Here is a 24,549-nt window from a genome sequence, read left to right as displayed (position 1 = left end):
TCACTTATATGTGGAATCTAAAAAAAGAAAAAAAAAAAAACCCGGAACTTACAGAGAATAGATTGGTGGTTGCCAGGGGTGGGGAGTGGGTGAAATGGGCAAAGGGGGTCAAAAGGTACAAACTTCCAGTTATAAAATAAATCAGTGATGGGGATGTCATGAAAAAACAATTTAGTGTGAATAAAAATTGGTTTAAATGCAGGCCCTAGACCCCTCCCCCCAGCTCTGGGGCAGGCCTAGTAATCGGCATCTTTACTGGGCACCCAGGTGACTCAGATGCCAGGGCCGCAGACCACCCCGTGAGAAGAGGCTGCTCAGGGAGGTGGGAGTGCAGAATGGAGAGAAGGCAGGGGATGGGGGCGCTTCTCTGCACACTGAAGTGGGGCCTGTGTCCGAGGGAGAGAGAAGCGCTCTGGTGGAGGGCAGCGGGAAACAGCAGGAGCTGAGGGCCACTGCAAATCCTATTCCCTGCCTGAAGCCATTCTAATTTAATATTTTTTAAAAACTAGCTGGCCTGAAAGCCACTAATCTGTTTAGGTATCTCATTTTATGAGGAGATTTCTCAGTCTTAGTTCAGTGGCCTCATAGCAGGCAGGAGAAAAGCTGCTAATTGGACCGCTTTTTGGGCTCCTGTCGGGTGCTCCCTGCATGAGACCAGGGAACCCTGGTCCCGAAGGCTGAGGGGAGGGAGCTGGCGGGGCTGTGCTTCACCTGGTACAGTGAATGTCCGATGCAAAGCGCCATTTGGAATGGTGTCTCCTGTGGGATCAAGAGAACAGCACTGCTGCGCCTATGATAAAAGCTTGACATTGAAAGGCAGAAACACTTGTTAGTACGAGCTCGTAACTGGAGTATCCCGAGTAAACTAGCAGTTAGACTCTGAAAACAAGGCACTTTGCTCTAGGAACTCTCCCTGGCTAGCCGCAGCAGGGAACCTGCAGGAGTCACAGCAGTCTTCGCCTCTTCCCTCTATTCCCATGGGCAGCACAGAAGTCTAGAATCCAGAATTAGCACCACAAGGGTTCTCAAATGTCTGGTGTGGCCCCTCATTTCATAGGGGAAGAACCAAAATCTGGAATCGAATTCATTCAACAAATATTTATAGAGACTCTACTGTGGGGAGGCTGCATTTCTGCCAGGGACACAGAGGGACACGCATCCCTACCTCCTGGGGCTTAGCGTCTAATGACGCTAAGTGACCGAATGGGGCTCTGGCCGCCCCATCCACACCCGGGGGTCGAGCTGGGCCTTGGCCCTCGCCTCCTCCCTGGTTTTTCTCGTCTGGGGCCCCTTCCCCCCAGCCCAGGTGCCTCCGGAGCAGCCAGACTCCTTGGGGCTCAGGTGCGCTATCCAATCTACAAGTGTCCTCAGACAGGACTAATCTGACTGTCATTTTCTTCAAAAAGATGAAGGCCCCCAGAGCATGAGCTGGATAAAGCAGCGCCTCCCACCCCATGTGCGTCATCCCCTTTCCTTCCTGGTCTGGTCTCTCTGTCTGGCTGTCCTGCTGAAGCTGCTCCTTCTGACAAGCGTCCCCCAAACTCTTTTCCTCTTCTGGCCCCTGGACCCTAATCCACCACTCCATGGGCTCGGTGTGAGAAATCGCACATGAGGACTGGAGACTAAAGTGCTTCTGGAGTGCCTTGAGGGGCAGGCCTCTTTCTCTGTAGAATAGTGTGAGCCACTTTGGCTGCCACTAGAGGGCCACCCTCCCGAGTTTAAGAGGTCCAACTTCGCGTGGTTTTTACGGTATTTCATTAATTTCCTAGTGCAAATGTCTTCACATTTTCATCTCTGAAATTCGCATCTTAACATCGCTGTTGGCAGGCGCCACTTAGGATGTCAGTCTTTGCCATCGCTGGTCCATCCATGGACCTGGACTTTTCACAGTGGTCAATCACTTGGAGCTACAAAGTAGCTAAAATACCATATATTGAACTGAAAAGTAGCAGAAAATACGTTGCCAAGGTATCAAGTTTCAGCCACTTTGTGGGTTGGCGGCAGCATACTTAAACCTCAAGTCCTTTCTTTGGGCAGGAAAACTAGACTTCTGCCCCAATCTTGTATCAAACTGCCACACCCAGAGAGGGCATGGTCCTCTAGGCTGAGCCAAAAAATCCAGCAACATCAGCTCAGGAACGGCCACAGCCTGGGCTAAAGGTTCACCCCTAAATCTGCTGGAGGCCAGATACTGGGTTTATTCATGTCTTTCTGGGAACTGCAAGGTGAAACTGCTGCCCTTGTTGGATGTTTCCTGATAACTTCTTCTTCTGAAAAAGCGCCCTTCTGTCCCCACAGGGGCCCTGCCACCTTCCCTCCTATCGGGAGCTCACCCCGTGCCTGCTCCTGGCACCAGTGGCCACGACTCTCCAGTTGGCAGTTCCTGCTTCTCTCCTCAGAAGTGGAGACGTGGGGCCTCAGTTCACTCGAGATCCTTAAAACTACTCCTGTTCTCTGGAAAATGGCTCCCTTAGTAATTATTCATGTTTAATCATTTATGTCCACTGCTGACCTTTTCAGAAACTGTTAGGAAACTGATTTTCATGCCAAGTGTTGGTGTGGGCCTGATCTCAAGACCATCTGCATTTTCGGTGGCGTTTCCTCCCCTGCATTTTTCAAACCATGGTTCAAATCCTACTTGAAATCAGCTGAGCAGACAGCACCAACAGTTTTAAAAAACAAAACAGAATAAAATGAAAATATAAGATTGCATGGCACATTGCAGGGGTGAGAACTGTTTTGACATGCGTTCTATTTTACACTTACGTGTGTAGATGGGTGTGCACTCTGGGCACAGTGTGCGCTGTAAAACGTGACACTGTGGGTTGAAGGTGAAAAACAAAACTGCTGATTGAAAGCACGCCTGCATCTTGCACATGCGGGCTGCAGCTCCTGGCGTCAAACCAGACCTCACCGCCCTCTGAGCCCGAGGCGCCCGGGTCTGAGCCCGTCGCCCTGGCCCTCCCAGCCTCTCTGCGGGTCAGCCCCTGGACCTCCAGCCCGCTCTGCTGGGTCCCGGTCTCCCATCCCGGCCTCGTCCTTGGGTTCCATTTACACCCTCTTCTTTCAGGCCCAGCAAATGTGTCGAGGTTCTGCTGTGTCTGTCACCCAGAAACCTCCCACCTGTCATTTGCCCGGCTCCCCCGGGCACACACTGACTGTCTCACTCATTCAGGCGCAGCCGCATCTCCCGTCGGATGGCCCCACGGCACCGCACACTTGGAGCAGACCGGGCAGGCCACTTCGTCCTCAGGGAACATCCCAGGAGACAGAAGCATCAAGCCCTCCACCCTCTCTGGCCCCCTCATCCATTCCACCAGCAAGGGCTACAGACTTTACCTCCAAATACTATCTTTGTGTCGCCACCATCGCTTTCCAGATGGCTGTCATGGCCTCCTAACCAGGCTCCCGGCCCCTCCTCTCGACAGGGCAGCCAGGAAAATCTTATAAAAGTTTAAATGTGATCACTTCGCTCCCCTGCTAAACCCTCCAGCGGCTCCCACTGGGTCTGCGCGACCCCCGCCCCAGGGGCCCAGGGCCTTTGCACAGGCTGGGTCCCCCGCCTGCTTGTCTTTCCTTCTTGTTCAGCGAGCCCTCTCCCTCTCCTGGAAGAACCCAGCTCGGCGTCACCCCCTCGGGCCGACTCAGTCCCTCCCTTGGCCTTTCAGCGCGTGCGCGAGGCGCTGCCTAAGCCGCAGGCTCCCCGGCGCCGGAAATGCAGCCGCGAACAGCACCCGCCCGTCCCCGCGCGGCGCACACGCAGCCGCTGACACAAGAGAGCACCGAGCACCGCCGGCAGCGGAGCCCGCCCGGGAGGGAAAAGAGAGCGGGGGCGGGCAGGGGGCGCGGACGTCGGCGGAGAACGGGACTCCGGAATGCAAGTCCAGAGAGGGCGGGCCACGCCGGGAAGGACGGAACGCCGCGCGCCGAGCACACGCCTCCGGCCGGGCCGCGCCCGCGTGCTGCGCGGCGGGGCGGGACTTCCGGCGCGGGGTGGAAGCGGCGGCGGCGGGGGGGAGCGGCGGGGCGCGCGGATGCAGGCGGCGCGGCACGTCGTGTGCGCCCTGTCCGGCGGCGTGGACAGCGCCGTGGCCGCGCTGCTGCTGCGGCGGCGAGGTGAGGGGCCCTCCGTGGGGAGTCCGGCTGTCGTCCCCGTGGCCGTGGCGCGGGGACCGCGTCCTCCCCGTCGGCGGGGTCGGGGCGGCCCGAGGCGGCTGGGCCGACGGCGGTCGCGAGGCTCCGGCTCGGGTCCTTCGCGGCCGCGGGGCGCTCCCCCCCGGCCCGAGGCCCCGCGCGCGGGGCTGGTGGCGGCGTCCTCAGGGGCCGACCTCTGCCCCGTCCACGGGGCGGCCCCGCCCCGACGGCCGTCCGCTCGTTGAGTCGCACCTGGTTGCCGTCCGGGGGACGACACTCCCCGGCAGAAGCCCGAGCGTTGCCCCGCAGTCACGGGTGTTGGGGTCGGGAGCCCAGGCTAACTGCCCGTCCGGATTCCCCGTCGGTGGCCTCCCGTGCGACGCCCCGGCCGCTTAGCCTTTGCTCTGAGCCCCGTCCGCGCTCGGCGCTGGGCCGCAGGGTGAAGGCGGGGCTCCTGGCCCCGGGCGAGTGCATCCAGCCTCCCCTCTGTGGAATGGAGGTGACGCCTGCCTCACGGGGCTTCTGGAAGGACTCAATGACAACACGTCCAAAGGGTTACCCCAGTCTCCGACACGTGTTAGGCCTTCAGGAGACACTAGTGGTTGTTAGTGCGTATTAATAACCGTAGCTGTTATGAGAGGTATAATGAGAAGTGCTACAGAGACACGTAGGCAAGCTCGAGGCGTATATAATTGTGGGAAAGGGGGAATCAAGGCGTCATAGAGGTGGTGGTCTTTGAGCTGGGACTTGAAGGAAGATTAGGGTTTCATTAAGCAATGAGTTGGGAGTGTGAGGTAAGATGGCAGGCACTGCTGGCGGAGATACCAGCCCAGCGAAAGCACGGAGGGGTGGGAGCGTTGGCGGGGCCAGAGGGAAGTGGAAGGAGGGAGGTGGAGAAGTAGGTTGAGCCCTGATCATGGAAGATGTATTAGGGACTTTATGTTGGGCACAGAGCCCTTCAAGGTTCCTGACATGGGGTATGGGCATGTTTTGGGAGATGTGGAAAACTAGGCATGGGGAGACCAGATATTTTATTTACTCTTTAGGAAGGTAAGCGCTGCCTCCTCCCCACGATCCAGACTACAACTTCGTATTCCAGCCTTCCTTGGGGGAAGCTGATGGATGCAGCAAAGAAAAAGCGTGGTCCTCTCCTCTTGGCATCACGGGCTTTCCCAGTCTTGTTGGAGGTGCCTGTCCTGTTATGTGCCCCCTGGAAAGTTAAGGATAAGCAAGGCGCTGAGGTCCCATCTTCGAGTGGCTGAGCCTGCGCCTGTGTGAGTGGATCACATCTCCATGAGAAAAATGATCAGGCAGATGAGGCTCTAGAAGAGGGGATTTTTAAATCTCCGTGTGTGGAGTTGTTTTTTCATCCTGCAAGCACTTTTTAAGCCTCTGGTCTGTGCTGGGGACAAAGGGTTGTGTGAGACACGGCCCCTGCCCTTTGAGGAGCTCGGTGCTTTAGGGAGTCGCAGGGGGGCAGACTGGAACGACTGGAGCCCAGTGTGGTACGTGCTGTAAGAGAAGCAGAGTCGCTTGCTCCGGGGAGCAGAGGAGGGAGGGCCTGACTACCTGCTGGGCTGGGGGAGCTGTTGCAAGTATAGGTTTTAGTTTTGGCAAAGCTTTGTCATTGACTCTTTGTTCTTTGGAGTACTATATCAAACCTTTTGCAGTCAAATACCCTGTCTTTCGTTACACTGAGCCTACCCTAAAGGAACAGATTTCTCATAAAGGGTAGGCACCTGTGTAGTTTATTAAGATGGTGTAAAGCTCAAGTTGGTCTTTCCAGTATTTGGTTGGAGACTTTGTCACAAAAGAAAAGGGCAAAAATAGTTTATAAAATATATGGGTAATACAGCCCTTAAAATAGCCAAAATTTTAATTATCTTTATGTGTGATGACTTCAAATCTAAGTCTTAGATGGTAATTGGAAATAACTTTATTTTTGTTTGTGAGGAAGATTAGCCCTGAGCTAACATCCGATGCCAATCCTCCTCTTTTTGCTGAGGAAGACTGGCCCTGGGCTAACATCCATGCCCATCTTCCTCTACGTTATGTGGAATGCTGCCACAGTGTTGCTTGATGAGCGGTGTGACGGTGTGGGATCCGAACCTGCAAACCCTGGGCCACAGCAGCGGAGTGCATGCACTTAACTGCTACGCCACTGGGCCAGCCGCTTTAAATAACTTTTTTTTTTTTTTTTGTAAGGAAGATCAGCTCTGCGCTAACATCCATGCCAATCCTCTTTTTTTTGCCCCTTTTTCTCCTCAAGGCCCCAGTAAATAGTTGTATGTCATAGTTGCACATCCTTCTAGTTGCTGTATGTGGGATGCTGCCTCAGCATTGCTGGACAAGTGGTGCGTCGGTGCGCGCCCGGGATCCAAACCCGGGCTGCCAGTAGCGGAGTGTGCGCATGTAACCGCTAAGCTATGGGGCCGGCCCCCTAAATAACTTTTGAAATGAGTTTACTTTTCTGATAACTGAATGGTGGTTTGTATTTGCTTTGAAAATTTTTGTTGACTTTCTGCTCTTCATTCATTCACACATTTGCTAAGCCTCTCTATGTGCTAGGCATTGTGCTGACACAGGGTGGGGACACGAAGATGAAAAAATGCCATCTTGCTCATATGCCAGGGACGCAGGCAAACAAGTCAGTCTAGCCATGTCTTGTGATGCTGGAGGCCTTTACAAAGTGCAGCGGGAGTATAGGGGAAGGAGCGTCTAAGTCAGCCGGGAGAGTCAGGGTCTCCCCGACTCTCACTAAGATGTGAGTCAGCTCTGAGGACCACGTGTTGAAGGAGGGGCTGCCAGGCAAACTAGTGCACAGAGGCACGAGGCATGGCGTGTCAGGGAGCTGCCAGGAGCTCAGGAATTGCTGCCTTTTTCACCCCAGGTTGATTTTACATGCTTTCCTTAATTTGTCCTTCCTTCCTCCCCCAGGTTACCAAGTGACAGGGGTGTTTATGAAGAACTGGGACTCGCTGGATGAACATGGAGTTTGCACTGCTGACAAAGACTGTGAAGATGCTTACAGAGTTTGCCAAATCCTAGACATCCCTTTCCATCAGGTGTCCTACGTGAAGGAATACTGGAACGATGTGTTCAGGTGAGTGCAGTTCATAGACACGGAAGGCTCCCCGATGCGCTGTGAGCCCTTTCCCAGGGAGGATTGCCAGAGTCAGCCAGACTGTGAGCGAGCCCCCAGCGCTCTTTGGCCGGGGTGCCAAAGACCAGGTGTGGGAAGCCTCGGGAGCTCTGTGTTAGAGGCAGGCCTGCATCCCACAGCACCCCTAGCTCTTCTTCCTGTTAGTGTGCCACCTGCCAGCAGTCTCTTTAATGCCTCTTGAACCTTGAGATGTTTCTGATGGTAACTTAGGGTAGGGGAGCTAAGGCTGAGGTCTCCCCTGGAGGGTGCCACGAGGTGAATATCCATGCCCATGCAGGTCAGTGATTGGGGGTTCTAAGAAAATAGTTAGGTGATCCACTCCCCTGTGCCTTTTGAAAACAAGAAACAAACACACAAAAAAATTATAAATCTGATATCCCAACAATTACTATTAAGTGCTTACTCTGTGCTAGGTGCTGTGCTACATTTGGGAACGTAAAGGTATATAAACCACGGTCCTGAATTTGTAGTCTAGTTGGGGGGAGGACGTTATCTTCTAAAGAGGTAATGGTGGTGAGTGGCACGTAGGAAGTACCAGAGTCTACTGAAATGGTACAGGTTCAGAAGAGGGAGAAGTGTGTCCTGTGGAGTCGTCCGGAAGGCTTCATGGAACAGGTGAGGTTTAACCTGCCCTTGAAAGTAACAGAGTAGAGAAGACATTCCAGATGGAGTAGAAAGAGCAGTGGTGAAGAGGAGGAGAAATGCCCATCATTTATTTCGGGACTGTTGAAAAATTTCACTAGACTCTTGTTGCTGCAGAGGAAGGGTGCTTAGGGCTGGAGTGTAGTGAGCCTTGACTAGGCTCTAGGCCTTGGGTGACCGTTGAAGGCGTCTGAGGCAGTGGTGATGCGCACAGGGGTGTGTTATGCTTTAGGGTCAGAAAATCCTTGGGTTCAGTCTTGATTCTGCCACTTGTGTGATTTTGGGCAATTGATTTGACTTTTCTAAGCCTCAGTTTTCTCCTCCTTTAAATGGAGATAGTGCCTCAAAGGGTTATTATAAGAATTAAATGAGATTGTATATAAAGCTCTTAGCCTGGTACATTGGTAAGCAATTAATGTAGCTCTGGTTATTTTCATCATTAAGAAGACAAAACTGTCAGCCAAGTGTGGAATAAATTACAGGAGGAGACCGCAGGCAGGGAATCTCAGGAACACTGCTGCTAGAGACTTGGAATAACATGGGGAGTGTGGATGGGAGGGGAGGGCTGACTGTGACAGGTCCCCAGAGGACAGACCCATGGGCAGTAGATGTTGGGCTAAAAAGTCAGCTGGGGTGTGTTAGATACATACCTGGACCTGGGTCTGGGATGGGGCCCTGGAACCTGCTCTTCAACAAGCACTTCAGTGGATTCTGGTGGAGGGGGTTCTTTAGATTTACTTTGGGAAACGATGTGCTGGGGCTTGGTGACTGGTGAGTGTTGGGGGCAAGAGAATGTGAGGAGGAGTCAGTGATACTTTCAAGGTCAAGTCTGGATGGATTGGGAAGGCTGATTTTGGGGGTTCCTTTGAGTACTGCAGTGTTTGAAGTGATTGCAAGAAATCCAGGTGAATTTAAACTTCACCCTTTCTTGCTTAGTTTGGCAAGTATGTGAGTGAATGTGATTATTTTCGCGGTTCACTCACCTCTAACTAATGCCAGGCAGGTAGAATGACTTGTCCTGAGTCCTGCAGCGGATTAGGAGCAGAGCTTGGCCTAGAGCCCAGGTTCCCAGGCCAGCGTTCCCACTGCGTTCTGTTAAGGTCCCTGCACTGTGCCTTGGGCTCTCGTCATCAAGGCTGAAGGCAGAGAGCCCCGTCAGAGTGTGGGGCTCGTCTCTGCATGGCCTCTGAGCTCACCCTGGGCTCTGCCCATCTCCCTCTGTCCTGGCCTTGTCTCAGCTGCCTCTGGGTGTGGTTATAATTGTGCTCATTGATCTCTTTGTTCTGAAGGCTCACTGTTCTAATAATGCTCTCTAGCCCAGAAATTTCTTCTGAATTCTTTTGTTCAAGACCCACTTGGCCTTCGAGGGTCGGAGTCCAGGCGTTCTTTGCGTTGCCGTCTCCCTCACAAAGTGCAGACGGGGTTTCTCTCCTTTCACTGAGTAGCCTGGGCTCCGTTGTTTTTGCTAATGCCAACTGACACGTCTTCTGTTGTGCTGTTGAGTAGTGGTTAACAGTATATACTTTTCATAAACTGGTTTAAATGTTCAGTCTCTTTCACCATTTATTTAATTGCTTGTTAAGTAGAAAAAGTTTTGGGGGCCATGGACGTATAGAGAGAGTAAAACGTGGATTCTACTTTAAGTAGTTTACAGCTTAGTGAACCTCTTGACAGCTTTCTAACAATTAAGAAAAAAAAGGAAAGAGTGTAATAATATCAAGTGTTGTTGAAAATATGGAGCAACATGAGTTTTCTGCACTCCTGGGGGGAGTGACAAGTCGTAGGAACACAGTTTGCCTGCTAACGTGGAAGATGCACATGTGACCTGTGACCCTGTGCAGATGCTTAGTCTGTCTTCATAACACGATCCTCTTAAGCAGCATTGTGGTTTTTGGGTTTTTTTGCTGAGGAAGATTGGCCCTGAGCTAACATCTGTGCCAGTCTTCCTCTATTTTGTGTGTGGGTTGCCGCCACAGCCTGGCTGATGAGTGCTGTATAGGTCCACACCCAGGATCCGAACCCGTGAACCCCGGGCTGCCAAAGCAGAGCACGCAGACTTAACCACTATGCCACCAGGCTAGCCCCAGCATTGTGTTTTTTTAACCATTGTTGATCAATGGAGAGCTTTAGGTTAAATGAAAAAGTGATTGCATATACCAAGAATACACCCAATTTTAAACTCCTGAGACAGGCATCATAACCCTCCTGAAATGAATACTCTAAGACCAGGAAATTCTTGCTAGAATGTCCTTCTCCTATGTGCAGTCAGTCTGTTAGAGCTGAAATCCTCTTAGTTAGGTTGCCTAATCCACTGTAAGTGCCTGGGAGGTGGCTAGTCCTCAGAAGCACTCGGTCACATTAGAAAAGTATTTTTTGGCACATTTGCCAGTGACCTGGGTTCCCAGGCTGATATTGTGGAATGGCTACGAGAGCCCTGCATTGTCACTCCAGAGGATTTTACCCCTACTCTGACTTGCGCATATTCTCTTCCTCGCCTAAGCCTTCCTATGTTAGAGAAGTTGAAGGAAGTGGAGTTTGGTGAGTCACTCTCAGCCCCTCCCCACACCCTGTGAGCCTTTGGGAAGACGCAATGGCTACTGAGCCATAGCAACAGGTAGTAATGCCTTATTTTAAATCCAGGTTTGTTAGTTATCATAGATTCAGGTGGAAAGTGCAACTGGTTTTAAACAAGTGTTTGATGACAGTACTGAAAATGGCTGTATACTGAAGCTGTCCTGTTTTGCAGAAAATTGTAGTTTTGGTAAGACAAGGAGAAACTCTAAATTAAGCAAGTAATTAACTGATTTATTTTTTGAGGACTGATTCACACTTAGAAATGAAACGTTTTTTTCTTTTATTCCAGTGATTTTTTAAATGAATATGAAAAAGGAAGGACTCCCAATCCTGACATAGTCTGCAACAAGCATATCAAATTCAGTTGTTTTTTTCATTATGCTGTGGATAATCTTGGTAAGTAATTTGGATTATCTTCATTTCTTTTTTAAAAAATCATAAGATTTTCAGAGATAGCCAGAAGCCAAAACCTTGTAAACAGTTTCATCTTTCAGAAGGAAAAGAAGCAGTGAAAATGATAATACTTTGTATTTCACTGAAAGAAGGAACTTTCTGGCAATGTGACATGGTAAGATCTCCAGGAAGGAAGAGCACCTCTTCGTCGTGGACCGCACAAGTACCAGGACAGGCACGGTTGATTTCAGGAGAACCGACTGCAGGAGGTCCTGAGGACAGATGTGGATCCCTGGCCAGAGAGTTGAAAGGTGGGGCCACTAGGCCCTGTCTGCAGGTTTAGCTTTGTCCCTGAGCTTTGCTCAGAGCGGCTCTGGTTCCAGATGTGAGTGTATTTAGTGGAAGTTTCAGGAGCCCTAACTCAGGGCTCAAGAAACTCGGCATTTAGTTTCTTGTTAGCAATCCTTTTTTCTAGTCCTGCTGAGACCTTTTCTCTTTCTTCCAAATGTTGGTTTCTGCTTTGTCCTGAGAACAGGTCTGGGTCTGCACCTGATTCAGGATCCTGGGTCTCTGTTTTGTTTCTCTGGGTTTGAAACCATGTCTTAGTGGCCTGTTCTGAAAACCCATCTTATCGTCAAGGTCCTGCTACCTCTGACAGCTTGCCTGCAGGTTTTGTCTCTTCCTAAATTCCTGCTTCTCATTCCTCTCTGCCTGTGGGGACGTCCCCTTTCCTTTATGTTGAACCTTTCTAATGCTGCCTTGCTGGCTTAGAGTACCTCTTGGCATCTGTTGCTATGCTGTTGTGAATTCCAGGTTCTGTTTCCTGTCCCCTGCTGTTGGGTTCACCAGTAATAAGCTGAAGTTCCAGCTACTGGCCTTTCTGTCCCATCGCAGCTCGCCCCGCCATGTCTAGCCACATGCCAAGACATGTTATTGTGTGCCATAGGACTGTTGGCAGCTCTGTCCTGTCAGCACTTTTGTGGTGACTAAGATGGGGACAAAGTAGGCTTGCAGATCCAATGTACAAGGGACCTACAGATGCGAAGACAATAATGAAAACTTGGTTCATGTTGTTAGGTAATAAAACAAATGCCTGCAAAAACAAAGAGTCAAAAACACTTAACAAACTTGAATCCTGAACTAACGCCAAAAACATGAAATTGAATAGAGATAAATGCAAAGTCTGCTACTGAGTTGCAGTAATTAATTCTAGTACAAGATGGGGAGAAGACCTGGGGACTTTAGATGCTTCGAGCTGACTGTGAGTCTACAGTCTGGCATCTGGCATCAGAGCCAGCGCAGCCTGACCTCGCCTTGTGTCAGACAACATCTGAAGAAGGGAGAGGGGTTTCCTGTGGTCTGCCCTGGGTAGACCACGTCTGGTGAGCTACATTTAGTTCTGGTTTATTCAGGAAAAAGTGACAGACGCATGGAGTGTGACTTGATTTTGAGTGTGTCTGGAAATATGCCATCTGATGAACTGTGTGGTTACTTTGGGGTCTTCATAGTGGTGCTCAGGTATATGCCTAGTGTGTGATGCCAGAGGGCAGAGCTGGATGCGCAGGAGAAGGATGTCACTCGGGGGAGGCACCCCTAGCTCCTCAGGAGGGGAATGATGCTTGCCTCTGGAGAGCGTGAAGCTCCCTGTCACCTTAGCTTTTCAGGGCACCCCTAGGTGGCCATCTTTCGGGGATGCTTTGGAAGGAATTTCTGCGGGGAATGTTTCCAAGTCTGAATTTACTGCATGAACAGTGCAACACAGAATAAAAATACGTGAAACCTAGACTCCTGACATCTTAGGGCTTCTCACAGAAGAATCCTGTGCTTTTGGCAGTAAGTGGTTGTTCTTTAAGGAAATAGATTTGAAGAGTTGTGTTTTTTTTTTTTTTTTCTATTAGAAAATCAATTAAGGTGTAATAGTGTGTTCCTAAATATACTTTTTCAGATAGTTACTGTGCTGCAGTTAATTCTTATTGTGTCTTTGTTGTACACTGAACTAGTTTGGTTGGTTAAGTACTGAATCAGTTTTGCTGCACTGTCCGGGAAGAAGTGTCTTGGAATACTGAATATCTGAAATTTTCACACAATGGAAAGGTTATGGACTAATACATGCCTTGGTAGGTTCTTTGACTTTTTTGCATAATGTGGAAAGAAGAAATTGAATATGCTTGATGGTCCTTCACCATCTAGCATCTGTATCAATTAATACATAATTATTAAAGAAAATTTACAGAACAATGAAAAGAGGAGGGAAGATGTCGTCTATAATTTCACTTCCCGGAATCAAAGGAATAGACTTTCTGATATTTTTCTTCATCTTTTTCTGTACATTAAAAAAAATGCTATGATAGTATTATATACTTTTTTTTCTCTAAGTCTTAAGCATTTTCCCATGGCAATGGCATTTTAATTTACTTCGTATTCTCCTGCTGTTGAACATTTTGGTTGTTTTCGGTTTTTCCTTAGTATAAGAAACTGTGAAATGAACTGTTTGTACTTAAATCTTTGTGTGCATATCTGACTATTTCCTTAAGCTAGAATGAATGAATGGACAGATAGTAACTTCTGAAAGGCCATTAAAGAGGCAATAAAACCTTGTAACAAGGTTATATCATTTTAAATGAAGAGTTAAAGGCCGCTTGTTTAACCGAATTTAAGGTGTGCCTCTATTCCCCGAGCCAGCGAATGCAAGGCTGAAATCTGATCCTTGTGTTTTAAAAACCTCGCAGGAGCAGATGCAGTTGCCACAGGTCACTACGCAAGAACCTCGCTGGAGGATGAAGAAGTCTTTCAGCAGAAGCACGTTAAGAGGCCAGAAGGGCTTTTCAGAAATCGATTTGAAGTTAGAAATGGTAAGTAAAAGTGGGCAGGTCAGAGCTTAATTGTTTGTGAACAAAGTGAGATATTTCGAAGAATGACAGTGGGTCGTTGTTTGAGCATACCTGCCAGACCTCTGTGTGTTCCAAACTAGCTTGTTTGTTTTGGTTTCCTCTTTGAAAAAGTGCAGTTACCGAGAGGGTCGTTTCCTCCAAGGGCCTGTGATGGGCAACAGAAGTCCTGGTTGGGGGCGGGTGGGAAATTGAATCTGTAATTTATAACCCAGTTCTAGACACCGTGTGTTGGTGATTTGAAGGTTCCCATGATATTTGAGGAAATATTTGACAACAGTGACTGGAGTGCTGTAGGCCCTGTTACTTACCTCAAGTTGTTGAGGCCTGAAGATCAAGGTATACTTCAGTGTGACACAAGTGCTGTTATTCGGAGCACAGGCCTGGTGGCCAGGCTTGGAACTGTGTTGACAAGGATTATGTATACGAATTAGTTTATCAGTGTCAAAGGGAGCAAAGTTTCACTTTCCTAGAAAAACATAAATGCCAGACAGTGAACTGGGCAGCTGCTGTCTTGTCCTGGTGTACATTTGTAGAAAAGGAGGATTCACATCATTGTTAAGTGAAAGACAAAATGGGACTCAGAACCATGTTTCTGCAAGGACCACCACCTGCTCCCCTGCTCCCAACCCGTGGCTTTACATGCACACTTTCCACTTCACTCCTCTTAGCGGTGTCAGGAGGTATATCCTCTCGCCCCATTTCACCGATGAGGAAACTGAGTCTTGGATGAAGTCGTTTGACCTGGGTGCCTCCGATAGAGGTGGATCTCTGCCCAGCTCCATAATCTGTGCTCTTTCTGCTGTACCAGGCCCAGCTGAGTTCTGTGTCACCCAGCCTGCGGCCATCATGTGGTAGTGCGCTTTGTCACGGGAGCCCTGCGTGTGACAGCAGTTGCTTGGCTGCCCTGTTCTCTTTCTCTCTCTCCCTGCCTTCCGTTTCTCACAGCAGAGGGTGCACAGATAACCTTACTGCCTCGAGCCCACAAGGACAGCACTGACTTGTTGGGAAGGCCTCCCGCTGCTGCCTGCAGATGCTGGGCCTTCAGCTGCCGTGTGTGCCTGGCGGGCCTCTGGGGTACTGACATGTGGGGGAGACATGGCAGGTTTCCTCTGCTCTCTCTCCCAGCTCCTCTCCGGGGACTGCCTTTCACACTCCTGGGTGCCACCCGCCTGGGAATCCCTTCTGTATCAGGAAGACATGACTTTGAATGCAAAGCTCTACCACTTGGGGACTCCACAGCAGAATGTCCCAGTGGATGTGGACTTAAGAGACCTGAGTAGATGAAGGATTTCTTTCCATGTTGAACAGGCATGGCTGCCTGCCTCCTAGAACATGTTTGCTTCCAGAGCTGTCTGGGCTTCTGTGATGAGCCACTGGCACTCTGAAGCTTCACTGATCCCGTTGGTACACGTTTATGAAGTTTTATGTGTAGCTGTTTTAATAACACCACAGTGTCTTTGTCTTCAGTGTGTTTTTTGGAACACTAAAGCTGTTTATTTTATTCTTATTCAGTTGCCCTGGAGACCTGGAATAGGGCCCCCTGGCCTGGGCCTGGGTCATGGGGAGGGTGCACAGGGGGGCAGCAGAGGCCCCAGCCCCAGGGTTAGTGGTGCCTGAAGCCGGTGCTCCTGGGCCCTGGCCTTGTGACCGGGTGGGTCTCCTCACCTGTACAAGGTGGCGGGTGGCACCCCGGCCTCTCCGAGTGAATACACGGCCTGAAGGAGCGGAGGTGTGTGAGTAAAGCTCCCGGCACAGGCAGGCCCTCGCCAAAGGTTAGTTCCTTTCCAAGGGTTGCCAGCTTTCTTTTTTACAAATAATAGATTTTGAACTTGTTTTAAAATAACTCCGAACTGCTAGAAAATACAAATTGTTCCCAGTATTCTGAGGCTTTTATACATGCACTGTTTGGTTAAATTCAGTTTTGAAACAAAAAGTAGCATTTGGCAAATGATGACTGGTTGAACTGTTTAACTGGTTTTTTGGTTTTGTACATAAAAAGTAATGGAATAGAGATTTAGGGATTGGCACAGTTTCCAGCTCTGCCATTCTCTCCCGGCACCTCTTTGGGCGAGTCACTTTAGGTATCTGAGCATCAGTTTCCTCGTCTGTAAAATGGGAATAATTCTACCTCACACGGCTAACGTGAGAATCCCATTTGAGGTCAGGGGTGGAGAACATTAACTACACATGTCACATGTGGAAAACATTAACTACAGCATGTCACACACGTGACTGCCCAGCCATACAGGTGTACGCGTGTTGTTAGACCCGTCACACGTGTAGCGCGCTCTGAGTGCTACTTGTTGAGGCTTTTCTTCGCACTAGCTATGAGAAATGATACTGTGTTTAGTTCTTTCCATTGGTTATAGAACTTCAGAGTGGGCAACCCGACAGCTGCAGTCATGGAAATTCTGTAACATGCCAGGCAGGACTGATCTGGCCCAGAGGTGGGGCTGGGCCTTTTCGGAACCACTGTCACGTGGTCAAGGTCAGTCACCCCTCTGCACCATTGCCTTAAGCCAGAAATGATTCTTTATAATAAAATAGAGAATATCAGGGAAATTGCAGAGGAACATCGGACAATGTCAGCTTGGAGTCCAAACAAAAACCATTTTTACCAAGAAAGAAAATGCATTTAAAAGTAGTGTGCTGCTGCAGGAGCATAGTCTGTCCCCAGTGGTCCACCCTGGGAAGTTAGGAGAGTCCTTGAAAACAGCCATGGCGTGAACACATCTGGGATTGTTAGAAAACAGCACAGCTGACACCATGTCAGTGGAATTTTCTGTAAGTTATCTCATCCAATTTTCCCAAATGGGCTGAATTTATTTTAGACTTTTTTTTTTATCGCTTCAGAACATTTTTTCATGAGATGTTTCTTCTTTGAAAATATTATAATCGAAAGTATGAACTGGAGTAAATTTCCTTGTCGCATAAAATCTACCTTCCCTGTATTTTTTTTTAATAGTGGATAAATTGGGAGTGAAAATTTTTCTTACATTTACCATGGTGGTTCTTTTTTTCTGATAGCCTGCTATTGAGTATTGATTTTTGTTTCTGCCAGACCAGGGGTAATCTGTCTAAGTAAACAGAAGGATAGTATTAAAATCAAAGTATATGGGGCCAGCCCCGTGGCTTAGCAGTTAACTGCGCGCGCTCCGCTACTGGTGACCCGGGTTCAGATCCCGGGCACGCACCAACGCACCGCTTCCCCGGCCATGCTGAGGCCGCGTCCCACATAAACTAGAAGGATGTGCAACTATGACATACAACTATCTACTGGAGCTTTGGGGGGAAAAAAGGAGGAGGATTGGCAATAGATGTTAGCTCACAGCCGGTCTTCCTGAGCAAAAAGAGGAGGATTAGCATGGATGTTAGCTCAGGGCTGATCTTCCTCACAAAAAAAAAAAAAAAATCAAAGTATGATTATTTTTATTCCTGCAATATCTCTTGTTCTTTACTCTTGGCAGTGGTAAGACTTCTCCAGGCAGCTGACAGCTTTAAAGACCAGACCTTCTTTCTCAGCCAGGTTTCCCAGGACGCCCTGAGGAGAACTCTCTTCCCTCTGGGGGGCTTAACAAAAGATTTTGTAAAGAAAATAGCTGCTGAGAATAGACTTCATCATGTGCTTCAGAAGAAAGAGGTAGGATTGAGGGGTGTGTCTCCACGGTCTGGGGAGAAGCGGGGCCGGTGGCCACAGCACCTCGGAGGAGCTGGACACACACGGTAGGAGGTGCTGTTGATGTCCAGAAAGCAGCTTAGAAGGGGCCTCTGTCTCTGCCCCCTCCTCGGCTCCCTGTTGGGGCAGCTTCCCCAGCAGCCAGGTTGGCTCATCGGGGTGCTCTTGGCCCAGCCTGCCAGGTGAGAGCAGGGCAGTGAGGACCAGGCCCTGAGACACCCCGCTGAGGGGAGCAGCTCTGTGGCTCTCTGCACACAGAGCTGCTTCTCATCCCCTCGGCCAGCACATCCTTGTCAGGCGCGTTCTTTGTGCTGCTGGCGTCTGAGGATACAACGAGGAGCATCCTGATTCATCCCTGCCTTTGCAGAGCTTACAGTCAGCGGGGAGACAGACACGAACCATACATTGTAAACTCAGGAAATGTCGATGAGAGAGGGAATGGGGTCCTGTGAGAGAAGACACCAGTGGGCCTCAGTTTAGATTGAGGGATAGACATGCCAAGAAAGGCCTCTGAGGAAGTTATGTTTTACCTCGGGCCCAAAGGATGAAGAGGATTTAGTGTCACGTAGATGGTTGGGGAGAAACCAGTCCAGAAAGTGGGGATACATGTGCAAGGCGCTGAGGCAAGAAAGCCCGGTGCATGGGTGGATTCAGGTGAAGCAGTGTGGTGGGGCTCGGTGCTGGCGGGTGGGGGTGCAGTGGGGCGACCCTAGCGAGCTCAGCAGCCCCCGGGTGTGCCCAGTCTCGTCAGACCGTCAGGGGTGCGGCAGCTCGAGCTGTAGCCGCTACTCCACGTCCGTCTGTTTGGCAGTGGGCATGGCTGTGCCTCTTGTCAGCACGTCATTGTCCCTGAGGAGGGCACCGCTCCACCTGTCCCTCCACCCATCATCTCTGTCCATCCCTTTACCTGTTCAGCTTCCGGGGTGACTGTAGGAGCCGAGGGAGCCACCCTCACAGGACCTACATTCTAGAAAGAGACAGACCAAAGGAGAGATGATGAAGCCGTCTGACGAGTGCAGCGGAGGAGAGAGCTTATTCCAGCTTCATCTTCTCCTGCTAGAAAATATCAGCTTGAGAAGAGACTCCTTCCTCTGACTCTCCCTCAGATGCCTCAACGTCGGTTGGGGCTGTTCTCCTTCCTGTTGCTGCTCTGGTCCCTGTCTCTCCCCCGAGACGCAGGCACAGAGGCCTGAAGGGCTTGAGCAGCTTTAGTTTTCTTTCCTGGGGCGGCGGGTGTGACGGTCTGCAGTGCAGGGGCAGACCCTGCTGGCTGGAGGTGGTGTGGAGTTGCTTACTCAGCCGGCAGGATCCACGTTTGGGGACCTTAAATAAACCCCGAGAGGCTAGGACGTTCTGTAGGCCTCTCCAGGTCTGTTTGTGCGTGGTGACTGGTGTCTGTGGGTGCTGGAGGAGGAAGGCCAGGCCCTTGGCCTGAAAGTGTGTGGCTCAGGGCAGGGGGTGAGGCCCGAGGAGGCCTGCAGGGAGCACAGCTTCTGTTCTAGGGCGGGACACCTCCTGCCCCTCTGTTGATCTCATGCTCCGCCTTCCTTTCATTTCAGAGCATGGGCATCTGTTTTGTTGGTAAAAGAAATTTTGAAAATTTCATCCTTCAGGTGAGTGTTCTCTGATGTGAAAGGATGGAGCCATGTTTCTGTTCTGGACCTGCCTGGATCCGTTAGTAATGAATTAATGTTTGTTTTCCAGTATTTACAGCCTCGACCTGGTAAATTTATTTCTATAGAAGACAGTAAGGTTCTGGGAACACATAAAGGTGAGACACAACCTCTGGCTGCCTTTCACTGTGAACTCATTGAGTTGTGGGGAAATGAGACCAGATACCTGCAGTCCCTTCCGCGTTACCTGTGGTCAGAGAAGACTGCTGGGGAGGAGACAGGGTGACACGAAGCAGGGCAGCAGCAGCCTCGACTGGGGGTGTTTGCCTTTCAAGATGTGTCTCCTTGTAAGCACTGCAGCTAATAAAAAAGGACGCCATCTGATTCAAAAAGACTTTGTTCTCTGAGTTATGTGTTAAGTCCCTATAAATAGAATTTATTTTTTCACTACATAAAGAAAATATTAGACTACAGAAAAATTCCACCCTGATGGAAGGAGTTAGGTTGACTTGAAAGCATGAGCTTCATGGCTTGGACTGGGTGAAGAGATGGGGTCAGAAGGTGCCCCTCACGTGGCAGGGGTGCTGCCCACTCATTTGCAGACATGTACTGGGGATGAGGGGCGCCACGAGCCTGCCCTGAGCTGGTGTGGGGAGGAGAGGGACAGAGACGAGTCAGGCGCAGTTCACAGCCCAGCTGGAAGGACAGAGGTTGGGTCGGTGAGTGGTGGGGCTGTGCCCTTGAGGGCCTGGGGACCAGACGAGTCTTGACCCAGTGTTGGTCTGACCTGCTGGAAGGACAAGGTCTGGTGCTCGGACAGACAGGCTCCCAGATGAGTTGTTCTTTGGAGATCCCCCACTCGGTTTAGGCAGACGGCTTCCCCTTCCTGTTGGGGAGAGTGGGGCTTAGATGTCATGGGCTCCTGGAGAGCTGATTCCTGAGGCAGGAGGGGGTGACAGCCTTGCTGAGACAGTGCTGCAGGGCGCTCCCAACCCGTTTCCAGCAGGGGCGGTCAGATGACTCATGGCTTACGGAAGCCTACGGTTCAGTTGCCCAGCTTTACTGAAGTAGTGTGCCAGGGTCAGGGCACCGAGATTCCCTCAGTAATCTCCGCCTGTGCACAGGTCATTCCGCAGGAGGGTTTTGTGACATTTGCTGTGGAGGTGGGGGGAGGCGCAGAGGACTCGGGGGAAGCCCTGAGTCCTGGCCCCAATGCGGTTAGTACATGGGGGTGGGGGGCATACCTACAAAACCCACAGATACATTGGGGGCTCAGCAAGACAGGGCTCATGGCCTCAGACAGTGCACCCAGCCCACATTCTAAAGGAGTTGTCCCTGCTCCTTGTGGGTCAGGTGGTCCCGCAACTGGGATGAGCTCAGGTGCTTGGTCAGGGCTGACGCTGGTGGTTAGAGACCCTCGGCCTCTCCAGGCTCCCCCTCGGTGGTCCACGGAGCCTCTGCCTGCTGCCTCCCTTGCTCTCTCCATCACAAGGGGTGTGACATTTGAGACGAGACTCGTCCTCCCTCACTGGGAAACTGTTTCCGTAGGTTGGTTCCTGTACACTTTGGGCCAGAGAGCCAAGATAGGCGGCTTACGAGAGCCCTGGTATGTGGTGGAGAAGGACGGCGCCAAGGGTGATGTGCTTGTGGTGAGTCTGGCTGGCCTTGTAGACAGGTGACGGAGGTCTGTTTTTGGCAGAGCCCACAGTTTGTGAGACCAGGCAGGGCTGGTGAAGTCCTACAGAGCGGCAGTGACCAATGGAGCATCCTTGCCTTTCCTCTGCACCCTCCTGGGACTGGCCCAAGGTACCAGCAGGATTTTGTTTAAGGTACTTATTAGGCTCTTGTTGTATGCTGGTCACTCTATTAATCATCACATTAGTCCCTGTAAATAGATACTGTTCCTCTGATTTTACAAAAGAGGACAAGACTCGGAGTCGCGTGCCGAAGGTCCCACGGAGAGGAGGCAGCCTCGTGCCTAGGACGGGGCCTGCACACAGTAGGCTCCTGCAAGTCATTCTTGAACGATGGAGGTGTCACAGCCAGGACCAAACCAGGCTATCTGCCACAGCAGGGACCCAAGCCACTGTGCCCTGGGCTCCATCCCTGGCTCTAGAGCAGGGCTTCACAAAGGGGGATGAGTTTGCCCTGCCCCCCGGGACATTTGGTAATGTCTGGGGATGTTTTTGGTTGTCACAACATGGGGAAGGGTAGGGGGAACAGGTGCTACTAGTATCTAGTGGGTGGAGGCCAGGGACCCACCCGCCCCGCGCAGTGCCTAACAGAATGATCCAGCCCCAAATCTCAGTAGTGCCGAGGCTGAGAAACCTTGCTCTGAGCAAGCTGGGATGCCATCTCGTGCCCTGTCACAAAGCTGGGGGGCCTCCCTTTAGACACAGGCGGAGAGGACAGCAGACTCGCGTGCCAATTCTGGGACATCTCCTTCCAGGAGGAGCTGTGGGTGTAAAAGCCTGGACAGGGATTGTGGTCAGGCATGAATTAAAGTGGTTTTAGTGTAAAATTCATTGGTTTCTTTTGCTTTGAGAAAAACCAGAAGGGTCTTTTACTGACACTTGTCCCTATATGGATCTCCCTTGGAGCCCAAAGCCCCCAGACTTAATACCTTTGGTCCTGCCTCAGAGGGAAGGCTTGCCTAGATCCTAGGAGGCCAGGGGGCATATGAGGGACAGGGGTCAGGGGCCTCAGAAGCAAACCACTCAGTGCGGCCCCGGGGAGCTGGCACCGTCCCTTCCTCCCCAGCCACTTGGGGTTTGGTGGGATTCTTGCAGGGGCCTTTTTGAGAGACAGGCCGGAGGCATGGCTGGCCCCTGTGTCCCTGGTGCTGGCCCCAGGTGGGTTGTGGGGGACAGGGTGAGACCTGAACTTCGAGGAGGAGTGCTGAGTGAGGTCATGGGGTTGGATCGCATGCACCTCTGCTTCTTGCTAAGCGTGACCCTGACAAGTTACTTTCCCTCCTGTTTCTTCGTTTTCTCATCTGAAAACGAGGGTAAGAAGACTCGTGGGATGGTCACCTGAATTTTCACATCAGATACTGCAGTTTTCAAGTGTTTGCTGTTGGGATTGTTGTTAATGAAGTACAGTGAGGTGGCTTTGGGTGGGGGGCTCCTCTACGAAGGGCTCCAGGGCGTCATGACCTTTGCGTTCCACTCTGCAGGCGCCCCGGACAGACCACCCGGCCCTGTACAGGGACCTGCTGCGGACCAGCCGCGTGCACTGGATTGCAGAGGAGCCACCCGCAGCCCTGGTCCGCGACAAGATGATGGAGTGCCACTTCCGCTTCCGCCACCAGATGGCGCTAGGTGACTGAGCGGGCGGGATCCACCAGGAGAGGCCAGATTTAGGATGTGGAGATTAGACCAGGGGGCTGAGGCTTGGGGCTGACCACACATGGCAAGGCAAGTGCCCCCCTCCAAGGGCCCCTGTCTTCCACCAGTGCCCTGTGTGCTGACCCTCAATCAAGACGGCACCGTGTGGGTGACGGCTGTGAAGGCTGTGCGGGCCCTCGCCCCGGGACAGGTGAGTGGGGAGCACCCAGCTCTGTGCTGCAGAGGGAGGAGGGGATGCCCAGCTGGAAGGCAGGTTGGGCCTCAGTGAGTGTGGCCCGGAGCTCGGCCCTTGTGCATGGAGAGGGGCTTCAGCACTTGCTCAGCTGCCCCCAGGCAGCTCCCATGCAGATGAACGTTCTTGTGGCCGGTGGGCTTCGTGCTCTGGAAGGTCGGCACTGCATTTCCTCCCAACCAGAGCACCAGATTTACAGACGAGGGGCTGAGGGGCAGGGGGTGTGGGTGCTCGGGTCACACAGCCAGTGAGGGTGGGAGCTCTACGCCTGGTGCTTCTTTTCTCCCAGCCACAATGGCCCTGATGGCCTGGCTCCTGCTCGGCCACTGGGAGGGCCCAGCTGCCCCTCCTTGGCCTGCCTCCAGGCTGAGCCCCTGAGAGCGAGGACAGAAAAGCGAGAGGCAGAGCGTCGCATTGCAGATGACACGGGCCTCTCTCCTTTCAGTTTGCTGTGTTCTACAAAGGGGACGAGTGTCTGGGCAGCGGGAAAATCCTGCGCCTGGGGCCGTCCGCCTACACGCTCCAGAAGGGCAAGAGCAAATCCAGAGTGGCCACCGAGGGCTCCAGTGATGGCCTGGGCAATGGCCCTGGCTTGGGTCCGACGCTCTGACAGAGGCCGAGAGGCTGCTGAGCACCCGGGAGCAGATGTGGAGGAGCAGAGCCCAGGCCGCGGCAGCCAGGGTCTTGGCTGCTGCTGCCCAAACCAGGGGGAGCCTGGCTGCGTCTGCCGCCCGGTCCCAGCCAGGCTGGCCAAGGTCTGGAAAGGCTCCAGAGCCAGGGAGAGTCCCAGGAGGGGAGAACCCGTCTTCTCCAAGTTGCAGCTCTAGCGAGAAGGACTTGCTGGCCAGTGGGTCTGTCCCAGGTACCCGATTTATAGAATTCCTCTTTCATACCCTGGGAAGGTTTTCCACCAGGGAGCACGTGGAGGGGACAGCGTCGAATAAAAATTCTATCTGGGACATGGATTCTGACAGTGGCCTCCAGTGGGTTGGAGGCCCAGGTGGGCCCTCTCAGGGGCTCCACTGCAGTGGCCCCTCTGACGGTTGAGGACAGGAGAGTGATGGAAACCCTGCCCTCCTCTCCCTGAGATCCCAGCCTTCTCTTATCACAGCTGTGCCCACCCTCACCCTGTGGTAGAGGACAAGTGACAGAGAGAGAGAGAGGAGTGTGTGTGTGTGTTTTGTGGGGAGAGGGTGGCTTGGGGCAGGCCGAAAGCTGCTTGAAAATAAAGAACGTCAGAGCCGGCTGTGCTGAGTGAGCGACGCGCTTTGGCCTGGGGGCCTTTTGGTCACCACTGTCCTGGAGTGATGTCATCTTACTGTAGGTGTTGAAGGAGGCCGGCTGCGGGGAGCCCAGGACTTGGAGGTGGGAAGTTGGGGGATGCACCACTCGGCCTCTCCACTTTTCCTGGAGGCCTCCTGCCTGTGGGAGGAGTCATCAGCTGAGTCAGGCAGGAAATTGGCCCTTTCTTGAGAGGGCGTGTGTGTGCACGCCACACTGCATCCAACTTCCCTGCCTGGGGGAGTGTGAGGGGTCAGGGGGTAGTCAGTCCCCTGTCCGGGCTCCCAGTGGGCCACAGGGTCCCTGGTGCTCTGCCCTGAGGGCCCAGCCCCCTGCCCTGGGCGCTAGGGACAGTGAGCTCTCACTGGCTTCAGACCCAGCACTTGGTGCTTCAAGCCAGGCTCCTGTGGGAACTAGAAGTGTGGTTCCGCATCTCCTGTGGTGAGAAGGTTCTAGACCAAAGACAGCACAGTTCTCCAGGCACTGTGCTGCTGGGGGAGCCCCTTCAGTGGGGGTCACGTGGCCTTGCCATCCAGGGCTCAGAAGCCCCTAGTGCTGAGTGAAGGGGCTGCTGGTGGTGGCAAGGCCAGCCTGGGTCAGGGT

General features: G+C 51.9%; 1 protein-coding gene across 3 annotated transcripts; it reads left to right on the top strand.

The window, feature by feature from the left end:
- The first annotated feature begins 4,013 nt into the window (after window positions 1-4,013).
- TRMU (tRNA mitochondrial 2-thiouridylase) lies at window positions 4,014-23,911 on the top strand. Of its 3 annotated transcripts, none has more exons than XM_087448736.1 (11): window positions 4,014-4,116; window positions 7,072-7,237; window positions 10,803-10,909; window positions 13,636-13,758; window positions 17,265-17,437; window positions 19,033-19,086; window positions 19,178-19,244; window positions 20,635-20,735; window positions 22,262-22,406; window positions 22,541-22,623; window positions 23,111-23,911. In XM_087448736.1, the coding sequence occupies exons 1-11, from the start codon at window positions 4,035-4,037 to the stop codon at window positions 23,273-23,275; spliced, it is 1,266 nt and encodes a 421-aa protein (XP_087304862.1). In that variant the 5' UTR covers window positions 4,014-4,034; the 3' UTR covers window positions 23,276-23,911. The 3 variants fall into 3 exon arrangements, with proteins under 3 accessions (XP_087304862.1, XP_087304863.1, XP_087304864.1); XM_087448737.1 differs by lacking the exon at window positions 4,014-4,116 and adding an exon at window positions 5,023-5,408; XM_087448738.1 differs by lacking the exon at window positions 4,014-4,116 and adding an exon at window positions 10,995-11,217 and having other exon boundaries at window positions 7,095-7,237.
- The last annotated feature ends 638 nt before the right edge of the window (window positions 23,912-24,549 follow it).

The sequence above is a fragment of the Ceratotherium simum genome, chromosome 25 (assembly GCF_057802395.1).
Source record: "Ceratotherium simum simum isolate JZ-2026a chromosome 25, ASM5780239v1, whole genome shotgun sequence".
Lineage (NCBI taxonomy): Eukaryota > Metazoa > Chordata > Mammalia > Perissodactyla > Rhinocerotidae > Ceratotherium > Ceratotherium simum.
This window is presented reverse-complemented; position numbering and strand designations above follow the sequence as displayed.

Bases quoted from the DNA above. Each gene is read 5' to 3' on its own strand.
- TRMU (XM_087448736.1), top strand. From the start codon at position 4,035: ATGCAGGCGGCGCGGCACGTCGTGTGCGCCCTGTCCGGCGGCGTGGAC. The intron at 13,759-17,264 runs GTAAGTAAAAGT...TACTCTTGGCAG, and splicing joins TCGATTTGAAGTTAGAAATG to TGGTAAGACTTCTCCAGGCA. The intron at 22,624-23,110 runs GTGAGTGGGGAG...CTCTCCTTTCAG, and splicing joins GGGCCCTCGCCCCGGGACAG to TTTGCTGTGTTCTACAAAGG.